The sequence below is a fragment of the Suricata suricatta genome, chromosome 2 (assembly GCF_006229205.1).
Source record: "Suricata suricatta isolate VVHF042 chromosome 2, meerkat_22Aug2017_6uvM2_HiC, whole genome shotgun sequence".
Taxonomy (NCBI): Eukaryota; Metazoa; Chordata; class Mammalia; order Carnivora; family Herpestidae; genus Suricata; species Suricata suricatta.
Window position 1 is genome coordinate 145,781,012 of NC_043701.1, and position 23,842 is coordinate 145,804,853.

General features: G+C 39.6%; 1 protein-coding gene and 1 long non-coding RNA gene across 6 annotated transcripts in view; one reads left to right on the forward strand and one right to left on the reverse strand.

Moving 5' to 3' along the window:
- BMPR1A (bone morphogenetic protein receptor type 1A) overlaps positions 1 to 23,362 on the forward strand; it is a 58,530-nt gene extending 35,168 nt beyond the window's left edge. For both annotated transcript variants that reach the window (XM_029932065.1, XM_029932066.1), the window contains 10 exons: positions 1,006 to 1,168; positions 2,668 to 2,770; positions 6,635 to 6,731; positions 6,905 to 7,004; positions 12,257 to 12,401; positions 14,142 to 14,334; positions 15,848 to 16,145; positions 18,281 to 18,456; positions 19,489 to 19,619; positions 19,704 to 23,362. In XM_029932065.1, coding sequence (XP_029787925.1) covers positions 1,006 to 1,168; positions 2,668 to 2,770; positions 6,635 to 6,731; positions 6,905 to 7,004; positions 12,257 to 12,401; positions 14,142 to 14,334; positions 15,848 to 16,145; positions 18,281 to 18,456; positions 19,489 to 19,619; positions 19,704 to 19,829 — 1,532 coding nt within the window. In that variant the 3' untranslated portion in view covers positions 19,830 to 23,362. The remainder of the gene's footprint in view (positions 1 to 1,005; positions 1,169 to 2,667; positions 2,771 to 6,634; positions 6,732 to 6,904; positions 7,005 to 12,256; positions 12,402 to 14,141; positions 14,335 to 15,847; positions 16,146 to 18,280; positions 18,457 to 19,488; positions 19,620 to 19,703) is intronic.
- Positions 194 to 9,574, reverse strand: LOC115285611. 4 transcript variants are annotated; one of them, XR_003905605.1, is made up of 4 exons: positions 5,114 to 5,382; positions 2,999 to 3,137; positions 2,178 to 2,291; positions 194 to 269 (listed from the first exon to the last, which is right to left on the reverse strand). It is a non-coding gene; the product is annotated as an uncharacterized LOC115285611 (long non-coding RNA). The 4 variants fall into 4 exon arrangements; XR_003905604.1 differs by lacking the exons at positions 194 to 269; positions 5,114 to 5,382 and adding exons at positions 563 to 600; positions 9,390 to 9,574; XR_003905606.1 differs by lacking the exons at positions 194 to 269; positions 5,114 to 5,382 and adding exons at positions 563 to 600; positions 9,292 to 9,574.
- Positions 23,363 to 23,842: the final 480 nt, after the last annotated feature.

The window sequence follows — 23,842 nt, forward strand, 5'->3', positions numbered from 1 at the left end:
TTTGGCTCTACATTTTATTCCGTGGAGGTCAACCCTCCAAGGAATAGGCTAGCCAATTTCAGCTGATTCAGGAGGGAGGAATTACTCACACATTTTAAGAAGTTCTGTTCTGCTTTCAGCCTGGAAGATTCAGTACCAAATATGACAGTATCTGTCAGTTGAGGCTACTTGACTTTAATGCAAGAACACAGTTCCATTTTCATAAGCAAACTACTGCCCTACAGTAACCTTTAGTTTCTGGCAGCATAGTCTGGATTTGAACCAATGACCTTGAGATAAAAGGCACCAGATAATATGATTAGTCCCCATGCTCTCACAATACCCTTACTTAAGCAATTAAAGTCCAAAGCAAGATGCTTAGTAACTCCACTTCCACATAGAGACACAAATAGAGGACTTATTTTTTTAAGCTAGTCCCAAGTTTTGAGACAAAGAGCTTAAGAACCATAATTTGTGTATTTCTTTTTTAAATTTATTTATTTTAAGAGACAGTGGGAGAGCGTGCGAGTGGGGGAGGCGCAGAGAGGCAGAGGGAGAATCTGAAGCAGGCTCCTCCCAACACGGGGCTCAGTCTCACAAACCCTTAGATCATGACCTGAGCTGAAACCAAGAGTCAGACGCATAAGCAACTGAGCCACCCAGGTGCCCCATAATTTGTCTATTTTTTTAATAATTGGAATTAATCTCAGCCTTCCCTGAAACCACTTCCCATTTTGTACCTTTCTTACAAGTTATGACCATATTGTACATCTGCCACTTTGTCTTCTTCCCTTGGTGCAAAACTTGTGACATAATCCTTTCCATATGTCCCACAATACCTGGGGCAGTTACTCTGTACGTAATAGGTTATTAACATGTTAAATGTATGAACGAAAATGTATTTTAATTAAACACATTAGTGGCCACTACTGAATAAGAAAGCTTAGAAATTTCTCGTTAAAAATTGAAATGGAAGAATCAGCTTTTCAGAAATGGTTTTTTCACAGATTTCATATTTGAATACAGGGCAGAATCTGGACAGTATGCTCCATGGTACTGGGATGAAATCAGACTCTGACCAGAAAAAAACAGAAAATGGAGTAACTTTAGCACCAGAGGATACCTTGCCTTTTTTAAAGTGCTATTGCTCAGGACACTGCCCGGATGATGCTATTAATAACACGTGCATGTGAGTACTTCATGCAGTTCTTAAAGCTAGGAGAATAGGATTGCATTTAGTGCTATTTTAAGAATTGTTTACATTGTCTAAGTTTTTTTCTTTAATGATCTTTTGGTCATAAAGTCTACTGATGCTTACTGTAGAAAATTTAGAGATTATCAAAAAAACCTCACTCAAAATCTTGTAATTCTAAATTGTTTGAAATATTTTACAGAAAGATGGACATTAATTAATTTTATATTATTTTCTTACAAGTGAGCTTCCAATCCAATTCTCATTTATATAACCATTTTAATTTTCCTACTTAATTTTATATTAACTATTTAGCACATTTATACATGATCACGTAATTCTATTCCATATTGTTTAGGGACATTTAAGAAGTGGCTTACTAGCCAAAACAATTCCCTGAACAACTGAGTCTCCTTATTTAATTGTCTTCCTGTTATAAAAGTAATAATGTCCTGTTTTTGTACTTTACTAATAATTGTATGCTCTTTGAATATCACCAAATAGAAAGCAAGAAGGCGTATGTCTAAAATACTGAAATTATATGACAGTTCATCATGTCTGGGATTTGTTGTTTGTCCTCTGGTGTTAGCTGGGTTCATTGTGACAGACTGAGTGATCTGTCACAGGGGAGTGTGGCAAGTAATTTCTTGCTAAACTTCTTGTCTACAGTGGGTGCCTGATACGTGTGTGGGCTCTGTGTGTGGCTGTTAGTGGTTAGTAACCCAGAATAAAACTAAATCATCCATTCTGAATTTTGTCCCACATTTAGCATTTTCTCCTGACAAAAAGTAATTCTGCAGGATTCTTTTAAGTAGAAGCAATATATCTACTAATAGGAACAATAGTTGGGAGCGCAAAGCTGTTAGAGATGTCTTCCTAGCCATTAATGTCTAAATGAGGACATTAGGGGTAAACTCCAACATAAGACTAAAATGATAACTTTCTAAGTTTCTTGAAGGTATTCAAAATTTACCCCTTTTTGCATATCACGTTCAGTAAAACACACCTCTCAGGGTCTTGGCCAGTTTGTTCTTCCCAAGTATATTTTTCTTTGCCATTTGGTCTGTTCTTGGGTTTCACAGATAAGTTGTTTTTATTTATTGTCTCCGGTATGTGAACACTGAAAGTGATATGGATAAAACCAGACAGTCATTTTTAAGTATATTTTTTAAGAAATTAAGACTGTTTACTTTGTAAAATTTTATAAATCCGCTTTCCATGATCACGTGACTATGATTAGCAAAGAGAAGTTACATAATAATTTATGTTTTAATGGAAATCCTTTTCCACCTTGGACCTTGAGATTTTAGTTCAGACATGAACTCTTTCATTTGCTTGAAAACCCATAGACTTTGCCAATAAATGCGAATGCAGTTTTCATTCAAAAAACAAGGTGCTGAAGGTCATCAGTACCCAGTTACATTCAAACTGAGATTTAATTGATGCTTTCTGATGTGAAGTTACGTTTTTTGGTTTTGGGTTTTTTTTTCTTTCAGAACAAATGGGCACTGCTTTGCCATCATAGAAGAAGATGACCAGGGAGAAACCACATTAGCTTCAGGGTGTATGAAATATGAAGGATCTGACTTTCAGTGCAAGGTAAGAACTGAAATAAAGAAGAGAATTCGTTTCCCCAGGAGAAGTGTGCCGGGTGCACACACCACGGTGTGTTCTTGTAAACCAAGTACATTGGAGGAAGCTTAGCTCTTACTTCAAGTAGTATGATGGTGGCAGTTAAAGTTCCAGATTATTTTACCTAAAAACAAAGTTTTAAACATACCCTGTTTCTAAATTGTCCTGACTGCAAAAAATAATGTTACATATTACCTGCGGATTAGAAAAGTGACTGGAAAGACTTCAAGGTGATGGGCAGTAGCCTTTGTATCCCTCTGAGACGACGTAGAAACTGTAAGTCCTTGTAAGAACATCTCAGTGGAGCTATTTTAGCAGCAGCAGCAGAGGCATCCTGGAGGCAGGTAATAAAGAGTTTGTGAATAAATACCCTGTTGGCTCTTGGTTAGAAACCTAACCGCTTCAAAATCCCGGATAGTAATTTTGCCCCAGGGATTCTTCCAGCTTCAGATAGAACTGTTTGTACACAAATTTAAGCTTCGACTATTTTAGGAAATTATTCACATTATTAAGAAATTCTCAGGATTGATAGAAACTGTAAAGGTTATATGTTCCAGTCTCTGCTAAAGTTTGGGATCCATGTGCCCTCTCTTCACATCTCCCTCCCCCTACACACACATATGTTACATCTCATCTATTTGCTTCTTTTTTTTAAATGTTTATTTTTGAGAGAGAGTGAGAGAGAATGCGGAATTGGGGCAGAGAGAGAGGAAGACAGAGGATCCAAAGCAGACCCTGCACTGACAGCAGAGTTGAGCTCACAAACTGTGCTATCATGACCTGAGCTGAAGTCAGATGCCACCCAGGTGCCCCACCCCCATCTATTTTCTCCTCTCCCCCCTCCTTCCCCTCCTCCTTGAGCAAGCAGAGGAGGGGGAGGGGCAGAGGGAGAGAGAGCGATTATCTTAAGCAGGCTCCCTGGCCAGCCCAATGTGTGACTTCATCTCAAGACCAGCCCAGCCCCAGGGCTCTATCTCACAACCAACTGTGAGATCATGACCTGATCTGAAATCTGGAGTCAGATGTTTAACCAACTGAGCCGCCCAGACACCCTCATCCCATGTGGGTGTGACTAAACCTTTAATGACAAGGGCTCATTACCTCTCAAGACCATCTATTTCATCTGTACTAATGACCTGACATGATCCTTAGAAAGGTTTTCCTCCTGATGACTACAGATCTCTCCCTGGCCCTTTGGAGCAAATCTAAAGCCTCTTTCAATATGACAGCCCTTTACTGTATGAGTTTTTGGTCTGTTCGTGTGCTGCTGCGTTCCTCCCCATTTCTCTGGTCTTTGCCTGGTGAAAATGATAGTTCACAGTCCCCTCCACTCCTCCGTGTCTGATCAGCTTCAGAGTTACTTCGGTTTCTAAGTGTAATATGCAGAATTTAGTGTGGTCTGACCTCGGGCGGGGGCGGGGGGAGCACAGAATAAATAGCTCCTTTCCCTTTTTCAAATAGAGCCAGACCTCGCTGTAGGTATTGGGTTGTTACACCACACCTTTAGAACATACTGAGCCTCCTGTCAGCTAAAGTCCCCGCCTTTCACTTACGTTGCTGCTGAACCCCGTCTCTTACGTTCTTCATTGATTCTTTGGTTTCTTGCCACAAACAAGAGGATGGGAATGGAGTTTTGTTAAATAGTTGTTATCTACTCGTCTATGTTAAATTTTATATTAGAATTAGTCCTTTGCTGTAATTTGTCAGGATTTGGGGGGGGATGAAAATTTAGTTATTTGTTGCAGTTTTATGCCATTTGCATGTTTATCCACCAACATTCTATACATTTAAAAAATTTTTTTAATGCTTTTTATTTATTTTTGAGAGACAGAGAGAGCAGGGGAGGGTCAGAGAGAGAGGGAGATACAGAATCTGCAAACAGGCTCCAGGCTCTGAGCTAGTGGTCAGCACAGAGCCCGACACGGGGCTCGAACCCACGAACCACAAGATCAGGACCTGAGCGAAGCCGGACCCTTAACTGACTGAGCCACCCAGGTGCCCCCATTCTGTACGTTTTTTAATCACTAAAAATATTGAAGGAAGAGCTATGGTTAGAGCAGTGAGCTCAGCAGTAATAACCAGTACCTTGCAGGCCCCTAAACTAGGCATATCACGAATTGACTTCACTAATATAAATTAGTTGTTAAACTTCACAATCTGTATTCACTTTAAAAAAAAAAAAAAGAGTATAGCACTTAACTCTTCAGTTTTCAACACTTGTCCTTTCTAAAATCTTCCTGTCACACCTGCCTTCCAGCCCTCTCCCAAGTGTTCTCTTGCTGGGGTGTGATCACGGGGGCAGACACTCACCAAGAATACAGAAGCCCTGGTGGGTCTCTTCCTGTGTCGGGGAGAGCAGCTCCCATACAACAGTGCCTTTTTCTTGTCCTCTGTCACCTGCTGGCTTTCAGCAGCACATCCACTGCTTGGTGGTCTTCTAGCCTCGCTGGAGAAACGCTTCCTTGGTTTTTCTTTACGTTTTCTCTTCCGCAGGGCTAAGCTCATTTTAAACGTTAGCCTTCTGCAACTGTTCTTAGATGCTTCGTAGTCCTTATATTCACCTTCAGTTATATACTCTCCATCTGTCCTTCATGTAAATGTCTCAATCTGGGATTATTACAGAGTTGCCTGTATAACTCCTAACATCTCTCTCTTTTCTTTCTCTTTATGATCATTTAAAAGTAAAACTGTTCGCAGGCACCTAGGTAGCTTAGTTGGTTGAGTGTCAGATTTTGGCTCAGGTCATGATCTCCTGTTCATGGGTTTGAGCCCCGCGTTGGGCTCTGTGCTGACAGCTCAGAGCCTGGAGCCTACTTCACATTCTGTCTCTCCCTCCCTCTCTGCCCCTCCCCTGCTCACTCTCTGTCTCTGTCTCTTAAAATAAAATAATAAAGACAAAAAAAAATTTAAAGTAATACTTGATTATACTGAGGTTTTTCCCTTCTGACCGTCTGATACTTAAGAATAATATGGTCAGTTTCTGCTTATATTCTTGCTACTTTTATAATGACAAGCAATATCCTTTCTGTTACTATTTTGTTCCAGAATGGCAATTTTTCCAGACGGTGCTGAAATGTCAGCATTCAGGTTAATAACTTGTCAAGTACTGAACCAATCAAGTAAAACTTCACACATAATTGTTGATGTCTGTTCTCTTGACAAAGTCTTTTCGGTACTGTGCTCATTTTCTGATCTTTTAGGGCACATCTCCTATCTGGTTGGTGGCCTCTAAGAAGCTCTCAGGAATATGGTTTCTGCATTTTGCCTTTGTCCTCACCACATCTGCTTTAACTTGCTTCTCCATGGGGTTCATTGGTCTCCACATAGTTGTTCTGTGCAGACTCTGCAGTATCTTCTAGCTACTCGACTGCTTTCTCCAACGTCTCCTTTCTTTAGACTGTGACACCCTCCACCTAAGTCTTCTCAGTGCTGCTGTGAGATCCTGCACCCCTACTAGTTCCTCACTGGGATAAAATGTAGGACCCATAGTTTTAGGAAAAGATCTCATGACTTAGATTTTTACTGTAAACAGGTAAATGATAATATATCAAGATACACGAAAGTTTGGTGAAAAATACTTGTGAACTTTTGTTTATAATTTGTAGTCCAATGTTCCGACACACTGTCCACATATATATGTTCTCCCTAAGAAAAACCATTTTCCAATCCTTACAATACTATTTCAGCACAGATAGTTTTTTATAATCTTTTTGTAACACATAAAATTTTCACTCAACAGTTAGAAATTGTATTTATAAATATTTAAAAAAACTCTCATCCTTACCTGAAAATATCAAGCCATTTTTAATTTTATCCTTACTCTTCCTCTAGGATTCACCAAAAGCACAGCTACGCCGGACGATAGAATGCTGTCGGACTAATTTATGTAACCAGTATTTACAACCCACACTGCCCCCTGTTGTCATAGGTAGGTTTGCTGAGAAGAACAGGGTCGTGATTTTCAATAAAATATTTTCTCTGATTTTGACAGTAAGCAAGCTTTCTAGAATTTAACACTCCAAGTTCTTTTTCTCCTTTCCTATGTGATGGAGACCTAATATGTGTGCCTTGTTGTTCACTTCCCTCGTCATCCCTCGTCAGGTCCATTTTTTGATGGCAGCGTTCGCTGGCTGGTTGTGCTCATTTCTATGGCTATCTGCATAATTGCGATGATCATCTTCTCCAGCTGCTTTTGTTACAAGTAAGATCATTTTGATAGAAAATATTCTGTTGAATATGAGATATAAGTACTTCTTTAAAAGCCAATGGGTATAAGTTTTTGAATGCTGACTGCATTTCAGACACCATTAACTTATTTTCTCTGGTTCTATCTTCTTCAACCAAATTATAGTTTTCTTGAAGAAAAAGAGGACCTTACTACTGATCAGTTAATTGAACCCAACTTTATACTCCTTGTTTTGTTCACGAGTGCTTAGGATCTTTCTTATTTATGGAATATTGAACTTCTTGTATCTGAATGTTTAAAATCTGTCCCAAGAAGACAACTGCATTATTATTGTTCTGTAGTTACATGGGGCTTCAGAATTGTTTGTGGTCAGTCATGGTTTCAGAAGACAGGTGCCAAAAGAGAAGAGGAATAAGAGGAGGGGATAAACTTCAGTGATAAAGCATTCTTTTATTGGCATATGAATAGACTGAGAGATCAGTGGAACAGGTTCCTAGACCCATAAATAGACATCAGTATATAAGTAAATTTAGTATATGGTAAAGGTAACATTCCAGACCACTGGGGAAAAGATAGATTACTTGATAAATGGATTTAGTAGTAGGTAGCTATATAGGAAAACATGAGGGGTGCCTAGGTGGCACAGTTGGTAGAGAGTTGGTTGACTCTTGATTTTGGCTCAGGTCGTGATCTCGTGGTCGTGGGATTGAGCCCCACCTCAGGCTCCATGCTGGTTGTGTAGCCTGCTTAATTTTCTCTCTCTCTCTCTCTCTCTCTCTCTCTCTCCCCCTCTCTCTCTCTCTTTCTCTCTCTCTCTCTCTCTTAAAAAGAAAAAGATGAAGTTCATTCAGTAGCCTACATTGTAATAAGTTTTACCCATCGTGGATCTAAATGTATGTAATGTGAACTGATTAAAGCACTAGAACAGACCATAGAAAATTAAAAAAATAATAATTTCAGTGTGGAAGACCTGCAACTGACATAAAACTGAGAAGCAAAGAAAAACATCCCATACATAGGAAATAAAACCTTAAAATTAAAAAAGAAAAAATTGTGTCAACTACATAAAAATAAAACTTTACTGTGTGACAAATCACCATAAACAGAAGACAAAGTGAAAAATATCAGTATCTCATATTACAGAGAGCAGATTTCTCAAACCTAGAGAGCTTTTATAAATCAAAAACAAAAAACTAGGCAGTTTAGTGGGCAAATATTCCCCCCACAAACTGAACACATGTTTGTCTAAAAGGAAATACTTGGGGCACCTGGGTAACTCAGTCAGTTGAGCGTCTGACTTTGGCCCAGGTCATGACCTCACAGTTCGTGGGTTCGAGCCCCGCATCACACTCTGCAAACCACTAGCTCAGAGCCTGAGCCGGCTTCAGATTCTGTGTCTCTTTATCTCTCTCTGCCCCTCCCCTGCTCACACTCTGTCTCTCAAAAATAAATAAATGTAAAAAAAATTTATAAAAGGAAATACTTAACAGTGCTTTAAAGAAAAAAAAGATGACTCAAGAATATTCACAGTATGAAAAATAGAAATTAAAATCATACTGAGATACTGTTTTCCACCTGTGATACTGGCAGAAATTCTTAAAGAGGCAGATCAATCATACTTCCTTTTGTTGCCTCCAGTAAAAGCAATAAAGAGTTTTTAACTTCTGTGTCCAGCCAGGACAAGGAAAACAGGATATAAGATAACAGCAAAAAAAGACGTTGGAACTTGGGAAGCTTTGGGGTGAGTAGTAAGTGATTTTGCGGACCTACAAAATCAGACTCCTAGGCTAGAGTTTGAGAAAGTAGACGTGCAACCAGTTTATACTATAGAATTCCCCAAGAAGCTCGAGAATTGGCAGCACCAGCTACATCTGGGAGTGAAGCTGAGAGTGGCAGTAAAAGGACGATTGCTTGAAAGTCTAATTTTAGACAGTCAGATGCTGTGTTAGTTACATAACACTGCATTAGGAAATCACTCCCAAAACACTGTGGCTTAAAACGGCAGTCATTATCGCTCACTGGGGGTCAGAAACGCAGGAGTAACTGACTGCACGTCAGGATCTTTGATAACGTCCAGTCAGACGTCGGCAGAGGCTGTAATCACCTACAGGCTTGACTGGAGCTGGTAGATCACCTTCCAAGGCAGGTCACTTCTGATGCTCACAGTTTGAGGAGGGAGCTACGCTTCTCTGATGTGAGCCTCTCTACAGAGTCGCCTGAGTGTCCTTGCAGCCTGAAGCCTGGCCCCTTCCTCCGAGAGTGAGTGACTCGAGAGCAAGGTGGAAACTGCAATGCCACTTACTGTCCAGACTCCAGATTACACCATCACTTCTGCCACATTCTGTTGGTCACCCGGGTCATCCCGAAAGCTTTATGGAAGGGAACGAAACAGGGACTTACATACTGGGAGCTGAGAATCATTGCAGGCCATTCTTAGTTGTGACATCCCATTATTGAAGGTGAGGTATTATAGTGAAAATATGGAGGTAAATTGAACATTTACATACTGATTGGTGGGCCCCTCAACCCTCCCAGAACCCCGTTAGCCAGGCTTGTTCAGACGAGATAGGAAGAATCTTCTTGGGAAAACCCAGCTGGCCCAAGAGAAGAAACCTAAATAGACCGACCTCAGTGGGCCCAGTGAGATGGCTCAGGCAGTTACCTCACAGTGAAGCCTGTAATCAGTAATCCCCATTCATACATCAGTAGCTGCCAGTGAGGGAGTGAAGGCACTCATCCCTGAAACACAGGAGGCAAATGAAGTGAGCCTTATCCTTGCCCACCGTACCGCCTGGAGAGAGTCTCCAGCTGTAGAACACGGAGGAATCCACCTGTAGCCCAGCATGTTCCGACTCGAGATGTAGTTGAGTCAGGGGTGTGAATAACAGCCGCAGTTCACATGACAGAGTATGAAAGAGGTGAGAACTTCACAGGGAAAGAACTCTGGACATCTGTAGGAGGTTCCCATCAAATATTCACCTGAATCTTTATCAGCATGTACAAGTGAGGAAACTGCCCAAGACTGGGTAAGAATGCCTGAGACGATTGAAGGAAACAGTGTTCGGTGCTCACACAAATCTGGGAATAGTGTCTGTTTCCACCACCTGTGAGACTTGAAAACCTCATAATTCACAGGGCTTTGGTTAGAGTACTCAGAAGGGTCTTGCTTAAGGATTGGGAAATAATTAGCTCTATACTAAACATGATACAGGTCCCACCTCAAAAGGAGTGTACTGTTTCCAAATAGCTGCAGACCATGATCCCAGGGTCATGGAATCGAGTCTAACATTGGGCTCCCCATTGAATGTGGAGCCTGATTGAGATTCTGTCACTGTCTCCCTCTGCCCCTCTCCCCTATTCCTGCTCTCTGTCTCTCTCTTTAAGATAATAAATAAGAATATATAGAAGAATATAAAAACACCCAGCACCCAGCAAGGGAAAATTCACAATATCTACAATCTAATCAACAATTAACAGGTATGCAAAAATATAACCAATACAACCAATAATGAGGAATCAAAAACACCAACCCAGAACTGATTCAGATTTTAGAATTAGCAAACAGGGGCATTAAAATAGTTACTATAACAGTTATATGTTAAAAAAGTGAAATAGAAGATCTAAAAGAGACCCAAATCAAACTTTACGAAATGAAATCTATAATATCTGAGTTGAAATATACACTGGATGAGATTGATAGATTAGATACTGTAGAAGAAAATATGAGTAGACATGAAGACATTACAAGAGAAACTAAACAAACTAAACCATCAGTGCGTATTTTAAAAATGAATTGACAGAGCACCTGGGCGGTTCTGTCAGTAGGCGTCTGACTCTTGATTTCGGCTTGGGTCATGATCCCAGGGTCATGGGATTAGGCCCCGCATCAGGCTGAGCTTGGCCTACTTTAGGGTCTCTCTCTCTCTCTCTGTCTCTCTCTCTCTCTCTCTCTCCCTTTCTCCCCCCCTTCCCCCCCCACATCCATTTCTCTCATTTGTCTCTCTCGAAAATGAAAAAAAAATTAAAATTAAAATAATGAATTGAGCACCAGTGAGCTGTGGGACTTCATGCAACCTAATATATATACAGTTGACAGTTGAATAGTGCAGAGGTTGGGGCACCAGCCCCTGGGCAGTCAAAATCTGTGTATAACTGACTCCCCCAGAACTTAACTACTGATAGCCCACTGTTGACTGGAAGCCTTTTCAATGATGTGAACACTTGATTAACACATAATTTTTAGGTTGTGTGTATTATATGCTGTATTCTTATAGTTAGGGTAGGCTAAAGAAAAGAAAATGTATCAAGATAATCATGAGGGAAAGAAAATACATTTACAGTATGGTGTTGTATTGAAAAAACAAATCTACCCTTAAATGGACCTGTGTAGTTCAAACCCAAGTTGTTCAGCAGTCAACTGTTTATATAATTGGAGTTCCCAAAAGAGGGGAGAGAGCAAAATATTTTAAGAAATAATAACCAAGAATTTTTCAAATTGAATTAGAACTATAAAGCCATATAGCCAAAGTACAAGCAACACAAAGAAAACTACACCAAGGCACATCATTATCAAATGGCCCAAAACCAGTGATAAAGAAAAAAGATCTCAATTTTAGGTTGAGATTAGGTACAGAGGAAGAAAGGTAAGGATGGTAGCCAGCTTCTCAGGGGAAACCGTGCATGGAACAGAATCTCTGAAGTACTCAAGGGCAAAAAGTCATCAACCTTGAGTTCTATATGCAGAGAAAATATTTTCAAAAATGAAGGTAAACTGGGGTGCTGGGGTGGCTCATTCAGGTAAGCATCTAACTCTTGATTTCAGCTCCAGGCCTAATCTCGAGGTTCATGAGATTGAGCCCTGTGTGGGGCTCTGTGCTGACAGTGCAGAGCCTGCTTGGGATTCTCTTTCTGTCTGTCTCTCAAAATAAACAAACAACAAAAGAATGAAGGTGAACTAAAGACTTTCACATATACAAAAGCTTGAAGGAACTCATAACTCACAGATTTGGACCACAAAATATGTTAAAGGTTGTGTTTTAAGTAGAAAGAAAATTGCATTTTAACATATATATATAGAACTCAACCTCACAAGCTCCATTTCTGGATATTATTTTAACAGAGAATATATTACCCTGAAGGACTAATTTGGATGTGATCCTATCTGAAGGAAAAATGATGGTGTCGACAACCTCAGATTTTTCTTAACCCTAGTATTTTATAGTTTTGGAATTTTAATGTAGCTTATTTTCTGCTTTTTTTAAAAAAAGACATTATTGCAAAAGCATCTCAAGCAGACGTCGTTACAATCGTGATTTGGAACAAGATGAAGCATTTATTCCGGTCGGAGAATCATTAAAAGACCTTATTGACCAGTCACAGAGTTCTGGTAGTGGATCTGGACTACCCTTATTGGTAAGATAAAATGTCATACAAACATTAATGGTTTATCGATATAGAGTTTGTCCTCATATGATCATACAGATCATTGTTACAGATTAGGGAGCAATACAAAACACATTTTTTCCTTCTTATTTAGAAAGATGACTGCAGTAATGCAAGGAGAAATCAGTTAAAAATAAGAAATATGAAACAAAAATAGCATAGGCAATTAAGATAGAGCCCCAAACAAAATTGGGGGGGGGTGAAGTGATCATGAAATGCTGTATAAGTACAGAGCTAGCTCTCAAGTTTTGCTTTTAACAGCCAACTTGAAGAGGAATCAGTTATAAATTCTTTCCATCTAAGGTGAAACTCATTGTTTGGGAGAAGTAGAACTATTTTGAATTAATAAGTACTAGATATCCAGGTGTACTTTTAATTGTTTAATTGCATTTGTTTAAAGTAAATTCACTGATCTCTGATTTTTAAATTTATTGAATTCTGTAATTGAATTGGAAAGGTAAAAGTAAAGCTATGTTCATGTGCAGACCACATGATTATCTACATAGAAAATCTCAAGGATGATACCGTAAAGTGAGTTTATCAGGATTGCAGAATATAAGGTCACTGTACAGAAAACATTGAATTTAGGTACACTGGCAACGAGTTGTTAGGAATTAAAATTTTATTTTAAAAATGTTTTTAGTGTTTATTTTTGAGAGAGAACGCTTGTGAGCAGGATAGGGGCAGAGAGAGAGGGAGACACCCAATCCAAAGCAGGCTCCAGGTTCTGAACTGTCAGCACAGAGAGGGACACGGGGCTCAAATGGCTTAAAATGGCCACTAGTGCTTCTGAAAATGAAAGGTGGCAATTAATGTGCATCTTTGATACAACGAAAATTAATAATGAAGACACGTCTATTTCAAGTGTTGCCCTTAATAAATCCCTATATTCTGTGAGTAGGAGGGAATAGAGTTCAAACAAATACATGTATACATAATAATAAAGTTATAATTGTGAGAAGTGTAGCAGCTACAAGGTATATGTGGCTATGAAAGTGCTTCACAGAGAAATGACACTCTTAAGTGAATCCTAAAAGCTGAAATAAGATCAATAAGAGGGGCGGTAGGTGGCTGATGATAGCAGATGATGAGGCTGGAGAGTCAGGCAGGTGCCAGGTCACGTAGGGTCTTCCAGACTTGAGTGGAAGATTTGTAACTGTCATTTAGATTTTGCTGCACGATAAAGCACCTCGAGCCTAGTGGCTTGAAGCAACAGCCATTGATTAACCCTCCCCCCACCCTCCATGATTCTGTGGGTCTACTGGGCAGTTCTTTGGGCTTGCTCGGCTGGAGCTGGATGCTCCCTCCCGGACACGGCCAGGGCTTCCCATGGAATTGTTCATCAGTCCCAGAGTTCCCCAGCGCACAAACGCTTTTCAGGTCTCCACTTGCATCACGTTGTTCTGTTGCCGAGAGCCCGTCACATGGCCAGGCCCAGAGTCTGTGGAGGAGGGGGTGTGCACTAGGCGCGGAATTATTTTGACCATTTTTGCAAAGTCTCCCATACTGACCAATCCGTTAGCATGTGATTTCACAATATGTTGTACATTGTTTCATCTACTTTTGAACACGTTACAAATTCTAACAGGGCGATCGATTGGCTGCATATCCCATCCTTTTTGGTGGGGATGGGCCGTCAGACCACTTTCTCAGTCTTAGCAGGTTCTATTCATCAGGAACTCCACAAACATTTTACCTCTTTCTCTGAAGGTACAGCGAACTATTGCCAAACAGATTCAGATGGTCCGGCAAGTCGGTAAAGGCCGATATGGAGAAGTGTGGATGGGTAAATGGCGTGGCGAAAAAGTGGCAGTCAAAGTATTTTTTACCACTGAAGAAGCTAGCTGGTTTCGAGAAACGGAGATCTATCAGACAGTGCTGATGCGCCATGAAAACATACTTGGTGGGTACCCGTTTGGTTTCAGTTGGTTCTGTATTCTGACAGGGTGAGTGGGCGCGGATAGAAGACTGCCACATGGGCTCTGAACACAGGAATTCACTTACGTGTGCTTGGCTAAAGGAAACCCAGGAGAATACGGCAGTTTTAATACAAAACAATCCTGAATGCCCACCAACCAACCACTTTATTTACTGTCCAACTAAGAAAACAAGAGTGAGTTTCAAATTGGAAGTAGTGCTACTTTATTGGACTTACTCATCTAGTGACAAAACCCAAGTTTTTTAAAGGCAATTTAAGTTTTCTGGCATAACTTTAACTGTATGTACCTTTATGCCTTTTGTAAACCAAACCACTCCGCCCACCTTCATTTACAGAACAGAAAAGTAATTTAGGTCTGCTCTGATCAGTGGGGTACATAAACTCCCTTAGCTTTCCTGACTTTTCAGCTACTATTTCCCTACCCTTTAATTTCGAGAGTGCATAGCACATTGCCACAAGTATTCCAGACACTTAACTATTAGTTTTCTAGGGCTGTCATAACAAATTACCACAAACTGGGTGGCTTAAAACAACAGAAATTTATTTCTCAGAGTTATGGAAGCAAGAAGTATAAAGCAAGGGTGTCAGCAGAGCTGTGTGCTTTGAAGGCTCTGCTCTGGGAGAGGCCCCTTCCTTGCCTCTTCCCAGTTTCGGGTGATCGCCAGCAGTTTTTGGCGTTTCTTGGCTTGGAGACCACACCCTTGCTGTTTGCTGTCAAATGGCCTTCTCCCCTGTGCGTCTCTGTCCAAATTTCCATCTTGTAAGGATGCTGGTCATTGAATTAGGGTGCATCCTGATCTCCTGTGACCCCATCTGAATTTGATTACATCTAGAAAGATCCTGTTCCAAATAAGCTCACATTTACAGGTACCAAGTGGACATGAGTTGGTATTGAGGGCGTGCACTGTTCAACCCAGCACTCACTGACCTTTTTCTGAAGGGAAAAAGGACCAGAAAAAAGAAGGAAAGGAGCCCAGTGTTCTGGTCCTGCCTGTTAGTGAGCCAGGCGGAAAGGCAGATGTGCTGAGGCTCGATGGGCAAATGGGAGTTGGTTTCATTAGGAGCAGACTCTTAATTGAACTTTTTAGCTTTATTATTGTAATGTGTCCACGTTTCAATTTGAGAGCTTTTCCACATTCTTTCTTCTAGTAGTTTTTCATGCATAGAGAATCATGTATATGGATAACATCCCCCCAGGCTATTTTCTGATATGTGATCTTTTTTTTTTTTTTTTAGTAATATGACTGTCGTTTTCATGATTATTGTTAAGATTATTTTCAATGTATTACAGAATTGTAGAGATATATATATAAATGGCAGGAAAAATTGGTAACATCTTCAAGAGATTTCATTAGGCAGATTAAATTTTTGTTATCTGTACACAATCCCTAGGTTATTCTCAGTATCCTGAATGAACATTCATTTTTCTTCCTACCCACCTCCTATTACTAACCTTTGAAACTCACTAATTGAACAGGTTTTATAGCAGCAGACATTAAAGGTACAGGTTCCTGGACTCAGCTCTATTTGATTACTGATTACCACGAAAACGGATCTCTATATGATTTCCTGAAATGTGCTACACTCGATACCAGAGCCCTGCTCAAGTTGGCTTATTCAGCTGCCTGTGGTCTGTGCCATCTCCACACGGAAATTTACGGCACCCAAGGAAAGCCTGCAATTGCTCATCGAGACCTAAAAAGCAAAAACATCCTCATTAAGAAAAATGGAAGTTGCTGTATTGCTGACCTGGGCCTTGCTGTTAAATTCAATAGGTAAGTGAATCTTTGCCTGCTGCTTTGAAATCATCTTAATCTCCAAAAGATATTTGCCTGTTTGGATTCAGGAGAGTGGAATTCCAAACATGTATTTGTACGTACTTAGCTCTATAAAGAAATAGTTGGGATTTTTTTGTCTTGGTGTTTTGTTTTTCTGTTGTGGTTTTTTGTTTTTTTTTTTTTGTTTTTTGTTTTTTTTTTTACAAAACTTACATCCTCCTCTACATAACTCTTGATTTCCTGCTTTTTATTATCTTAGACATCATTCTATTTCAGTTTATGTAGATCTGTTTCATTTTTTAAAGTTTATTTATAGATTTATTTTTATTTTTTGATGTTTATTTATGTTTGAGGGAGAGAGAGAGAGACAGAGACAGAGACAAAGACAGAACATGAGCCGGGGAGGGGCAGAGAGAGGGAGACACAGAGTCTGAAGCAGGCTCCAGGTTCTGAGCTGTCAGCACAGAGCCCAATGCGGGGCTTGAACTCATGGACTTACAAGATCATGACCTGGGCCGAAGTTGGATGCTTAACCAACTAAGCCACCAAGCACCCTAAAATTTAGTTATTTATTTTGAGAGAGGGGTGCACATGCTTGTGGAGGAAGGGCAGAGTGAGGAGGAGAGAGAATTCCAAGCAGGCCATTGTGGGGCTTGAAGTCATGAACTGTGAGGTCATGACCTGAGCTGAAACCAGGAGTCAAAGGTTTAACCAACTGAGCCATCCAGGCAGGCACCCCTGCTTCGTTCTTTTTAACAACTTTGGTACAGAGTTTTCCTTTATGTAGATATACTGTAGTTTATTTCATCTGTGACCTGATGGGCATTAAAGTCGTCTGTCAGTGTATTATTTTTGTTATAAATGCTCTAAGAAACATTGTATTTTACCCACTTACAGTATCCTTGAACACTCCCACAAGTGTTTGTGGCGGATTCCTGGAGAGAGGGCTAACAGAGTATTTGTGCCTATTAAAGGATAGTGTATTTGCAGGCTGCCCCTTCAGGGGCATGCAATCACTTCACACTCCCACAGACGTATTTCATTTCTCCCCCACCATTTGAAATTATCAATATTTTTAAAACAGAATTACCAAATATTTAGGAAACCATTGAAACTGTTTTAATAGTGTTATAACTCGGATACAGCAGCCAGTTTACTTTTCAGAATTCATTTCAGGTTATAAAATAAAAGTACTCCGTCTGTCTGTCTGTCCGTCCATCCGTCTGTAATAAAGTAAATGTTAAAATGTCAGTCTTCTTCCCTAGTTATTAGTCTTCTGATCCTGTTGTTCTTTGCCATTGGCTCAAATACTCATCAGGTGCTGTTTTAAGAAACCTAAAATACATTATATTAATCTCAGCTACAGAGTAGTTTCCAGAACATGCTAGAATTGGGGGCTTAAGCAACAAAGCATTCATATCTTCCGACTCTAAAATTCAGTCCAAAATTTGAAAAACCAATAGACATCATTTATTACAGATTATCAATATGATTGTGTAAATGTTACAATAGAACTAAGTGGGTTGGACCCATAAAGAAGAAAATGTAATCCTGTGTCACAGAGCTGGAGGTTATCATGTGGGAATGGTAAAATCAAAAGATTTATCTCAGTTTAGTTTCACATTCACTGGTTCTGGGACATAATTATCTACCACTCTTTCTTATATTCAGTCCTATCCTTTTTCTTAAAGAGGCACTAAACGTGTTTGGTGACAAAACTTGACTTGAACTGATGTGAGGTATTTATTGTTTTTATCCAGGATAGTATGAATATTCATTCATACTTTGCTTTTCACTGCAAATACAGGAATGATTTTTATTGAGTCCCCAGACCCTGCTGGGATGTTATGGAATATATAACATATATTTAAGGGGTTTGTTACTTTTCTAAAGTCTGGAAAATGCAAAATTTTAAAATACATCTGGCCCCAAGGAATTCTTTTAAGGGAATGTGGAAATATTAGGTAGGTAAGTAGGTAGGGGTTTTTTAATTTTATTTTTTATATATTTGTGTGTGTGTGTGTGTGTGTGTACCCATGGAACAAAGAGAGCCTGACTTACAATGTGACAAGAAGAGAAAATAAGCTGTTTTGTTTATCTGGCGCTCCACCTGAACATTGTCTCTGTTTCAGCGACACGAACGAAGTTGACGTACCCTTGAATACCAGGGTGGGCACCAAACGCTACATGGCTCCGGAGGTGCTGGATGAGAGCTTGAATAAAAACCACTTCCAGCCCTACATAATGGCCGACATCTACAGCTTCGGCCTGATCATTTGGGAAATGGCTCGTCGTTGTGTCACAGGAGGTAAGACGTTAGGTAGTGTGTTTCCAGGTATGTTATATCCTCATTATTCAAAAAGTAACAGCTCCACTTACATAATTTAGGTGTCATGTATGTCAGGGATCCCAAGGCCGCACCCACGTTCTGTGATTTCACTACAAGGACTCACAGGACTCAGCGTATAGTTGTCCTCACAGCTAAGATTTATTACAGTGAAAGAATACAGATAAAACCAGCCAGGGGAAAAGGTACACGGAGCAAAGTTCAGAGGAAATCAGACACAAGCTTCCAGAAGTCCTCCCCCAGTGGAGTCTCACAGGATGTGCATAATCTCTCCAGCAATGAGTTAGGACACTTGTGAAATATCGTCAGCTAGGAAACTTCATGAGAGACCTAGCACCCAAAGATAGACTTGGAGGCGGGTTACACGGGCATCCTCCCCCTAGCAAGTACCAGAATTCCAAACTCCTAGAACGAGAACAGGTGTTCAGCACAAACCATACGTTTTGCACAAACTGTCCAGGCACCGTGAGTGGCCCTTATCACCAAGAGAAGTTTTATAAGTGTGTAGGGACCTGTTTGCCCAGCACGCTCCAGACCCCGGCCCAGCGCCAGCCCTCCGCGCAGGCCTCCTCAGTCTCCAGCCCGCCGCGTTAACTGTTCCCCAACCATGTTGTCGTGCTGCAGCAGAGCAAAACAAAGCAAAACAAAAACTAAAGACTGCATTTATTAGTAAGAACAATTATGTATGTAAATGATTAGATTAAAATGAAGGTAAATGAGCATTTCACCTTACTTTTTTAAGGGGTTCACATAGGTAGGTCCACAGGTATCATGGGGACCCTGTCCTGATGGAGGCAGAGGAAATAATTAGGCACGAAAAAAGAGACGAACATACATTTACTATTAAAAGTGAATCATTTACTCTCTAATTCATATCTTCTTTGTGTAGGAATCTTTTATAACTCCCGTAGTTAAGTGAGAGGTGCTGAGTAGGTTGACATATTTTGTCCAGCCACCATTTTTGTGCCCACAGTGTCTTCTCACTTCCTCCAGGGATAGTAGAAGAGTACCAGTTGCCTTATTACAACATGGTACCCAATGACCCGTCATATGAAGATATGCGTGAGGTGGTGTGTGTCAAACGCCTGCGGCCAATTGTGTCCAATCGATGGAACAGCGATGAAGTAAGCAGAGCTCTGTCCCCTGAAGGGGTTGGTCAGTGTCATCAAAGATCTTTATATGCTCACCACATTCTCTCTTCTTCTCAGTGTCTACGAGCAGTTTTGAAGCTCATGTCAGAATGCTGGGCCCATAATCCAGCCTCCAGACTTACAGCTCTGAGAATCAAGAAGACACTTGCCAAGATGGTTGAATCCCAGGATGTAAAGATTTGATGGCTAAACAGTCCTGAGGAGGAATTTGAGACTGCAGGAACTGTTTTCACCCAAGGAACGGTGGAAGTTGAGCAGAGTAAGGATGCTAACGTGGTTCTCAGACTCCTTCCTCACTACACCTTCACTGGCTGCTAATATGAAACCTTCCAGTCCTCTGTAGAATACAAGCTGGGAACTTCTAAACACTTCGTTCTTTATATATGGACGGCTTTATTTTAAATGGTTTTTGATGCCTTTTTTTTTTCAATTGAGTTTTTATGAACTACATCAAGACTTCAATCCTGATTAATAAGTCTCCAAACTCTGGGTACTGAATTCCCTGTTCATAAAATGGTGCTTTCTGTGAAAGCCTTAAGAAGACAAATGAATTCAGCAGAGATGGAGAAATTCACACCTTTGCCTTCTGCCTGAGGAAGTTTAATCTGTACTCCACCTTTGTAAACAGCCTATGGATTATGATCTGTTGGGGATACTCCCTAGTTTATGGTAGTTTGTCATGCTTTGATGTTGGTGTACACACACACACACACACACACACACACACCAGGATTCTTCTGCTGCCTTTCGAATTAGAAGGAAAGAATTTATGAATGCACAGGAAGATATTGGTGACTATTGGTTTTGTGCTTTAAAAATCATTACCTGACCAAGATTCTCCAATCCTGTAAAAGCCATTTATTTACCTTGCAAGTGAGCAAGCTTTTCTGCCAACTTTATTTTTTAACACAAAAGTTGATACAAAAGCCAAAAGAACTATAAAGTGTCTGTAAATTTGGTCTGTTTTCCTTTCATTACCATCTTTTTCTCCCTCCCTCCCTCCCCACCCGCTTCCCCTCCCCTCCTCCCCCCTTCTTTCCATCTCTTTTCTTTCTTTCTGTTTGGTAATTCGCACTTTTGTCATGAGAATCCTCTTCTCCAAAGTTGGAACTTCCAATGCCATGAACCTTCTAAAGAAAAACACTTCTTATTGAAGTGAACTGCTCATTACTGCATTTCATAGCAATGTAAGTGCCTATAACCATGTTCTATATTCTTTATTCTCAGTAACTTTTAAAAGGGAAGTTATTTATATTTTGTGTGTAAAGTGCTTTATTTGCAAAACACCTCTTTTACAACCATACTTTACATATGTACATACATGCATACTGTAGAAACCAGCGCCTGTGACCTCATATCCCATTCTTAAGGGGATAAAATGAAAATACCAGAAAAAACATAAAGTAGAACTACATATAAATTTTCAGAATTAGTGCATTCAAAATCATATATCAAATCTCGGACTTTGTTATTTCAGGCATAGACTTTCCATAAAGATGCTGTCATCTCATGTTTTCTTTGTGAAGGGATCCTCCAATTGAGAATTTCTATTTCAGGGCTGATATAAACTTATCAACAACTCTTTTGGGCATTTAAAGCATTTGAGACTTTTGGTTTTATGATTTCTGTTCCATAACTTGTGATGACAATGAAGAGTCAGGCAAAAAGAGTTTGGTGTCTAGAGATATGACTATAGACTGAAACGTCTATAGACATGACCTGTGTCTGTCCCATAGAGCTGTTACTCACAGCGCTGCGTGTTTTATGCATGCCTTGTTACCCCAAGGAGTAATTCAGATTTACTTACACTTACACTTCTGTAATGCCTTTACATGTTAATGTCTTATCCTGAACAAACAGCTCATGGGTGCAGAAAGTGAATGGTTTTTTTAATGTAACATAAAATAAATGTGATTATATCACAACATAGTTAAAAAAAAATGTAAAGGGGAGGAATCAGAGCATGTATCCATTTATTGCCAAAAATCTGGCGTTTAAGGATGAAACTCTTAGGTGTTTACCTATACATCAAACTTCACAAATGTGAGATTTTCTTGAACAGTTTTGACTAAGTTTAATAGTTTTCATCTAACATAAGGTCTGAAGTGTTCATCAGAAGCAGTAAATGTATATATTGATAGTATTGCCATAACATGCTCTTCCAGAATGTTCTCCCTGTGTCTGTACTGACAGATTCTAATCCATGTTGCTCTGTGATTTAAGAACACTTCTGAGCTCTGATCATAATTCGAGGTTAACCATGCTTTATTTTTATTGGATAAATTATAAATCTTGAAAATTATTTGTCATCTTAATAACAAAGTATGTAAAGAAAGGCAAACTCTTTTCTTAGAAATGTTAAAATAGCGTGAGAGCAGACAATTACAGATAGTATATAAGTAGAAGACCACTATAATGATTTTTTTAATAAATGTATAAAAAGTGGTATCAAGAATTAACTTCAGCAGCTTGTTTAGTGAAAATATTTTCTAAGATAGCATGGTCTTTAAAAAGCAAATGATGCCATATTTCAAATACTAAAGCCCCAAAATATGCATGAAACTTATTTTCTTCTCTCCTTTCTACTCTCACTTTTCAGTTTCTAAGTTTCTCCAATAACTGAACTATTTAAAGACTAAGAGGGAGTATTGCATAGTACAATGTAGTTAATAATTTGTAAAACCCCAGGAGCCATTATTTGGCCCCACTTAGAGTTTAGCTTGAATCTAGTTTCTCTGAAAATGTCTTCACAAAAGATATTCCGGTCAATGTTAGAAGTGTCCCTAAACTTAGAGAGTGACCTATAGCTTTTGAAAATTATGTTTTCCAGAATGTGCCAGATTTTTTATTTATGCAATCTAAAAACAGTACCTTTTTCTTTTCCTACACTTTACTTCTGTTTAGAACAAAAAACGTACTACGACTTTTAAAAAAATCATGTATCTCTTAAACTGGCCCAAGATCAAATTTGGTATTGGATAATTTATTCCAGACAAAATTTCATAAATTAAATAATTTATGAAACTTTTCATACATGTTGTTTGGAAATGTTCCAGATCTAAAACAACCTCAAAAGTAGAAACACTAGTTGATTTTTTAAAAAAAAGATTGTTGTAGCTCTTGTACCGTCGGAAGGGGTGTACTTATTATTTGCTTGGGTCAGCTGTGAACATCGGGTAGCATCGTCCTGCCCGGTGCTGTTACGGGAGTGAGTCCCAGTGAGAACCGCCGGGAGCCGACATGTGCAAACACCCAGCCAAGTCCGGGCGGCGGCACGTGAGGCCACAGGTGACGGTCATCCCGCAAGGAAAGTGTGTGAATACGGCTCTTGCAAAGGATTAAATCTATTGTCATTTTAGCTTGTGCTCTGTACTATGCTTTCAGTGGAATTATTTAAGCCCTTTTAGTGACCATTGTCCTTGCCCATTTAAAAACTAAAATGTAGTATATATATATTGTATAAAATGAAAATATCATTATAGCTTAATTAGGGAAGTTGTACATAGACATTGAAAGAAGGGTAAAAAACAGTTTTATTATGCAAATTGTAAAACACCAAAAATATAGATTCATCTTTGATATGTAACACACTAAATGTATTTTGTACAGCATCTGGTTTAAAAGGTGCCTTATTAAGTTTACCATTAATTGCTTTGTTCTATATATAGATTACATCCAATGTATCATTTTTAAGTAAATAACCTTATTTTAGTATACTTTAGTGATGTGTTTTGTGATACTCTGCTCGGACTGTATCGTGTGTCAAAAGTCACATGTCTGGTGAGATTTTATAACAAGTTAGTGCATGTACACGCATCTCTGAGATGTGCATCTCAGCTACCGGAAATCCAGTGTGGAGCACAAGGCCAGTAAGTGACCACGCACTCTTTCCTTTGTGTAGAGAGAAGTTACAAACTTATTACAATGATGGGGCATCGGGGTGGCGCAGTCAGTTGAGCGTCCGGCTTTGACTCAGGTCATGATCTCATGGTTTGTGGGTTCGAGCCCCGCGTCGGTCTCTGTGCTGACAGCTAGCTCACAGCCTGGAGCCTGCTTCAGATTCTGTGTCTCCCTCTCTCTCTGACCCTCCCCTGCTCACACGGTCTCTCTCTGTCTCTCAAAAATAAATAAAAAAACATTAAAAAAAATTTTTTTAATATTAAAAAACCTATTACAATGAAGGGTTATTTCCCTTA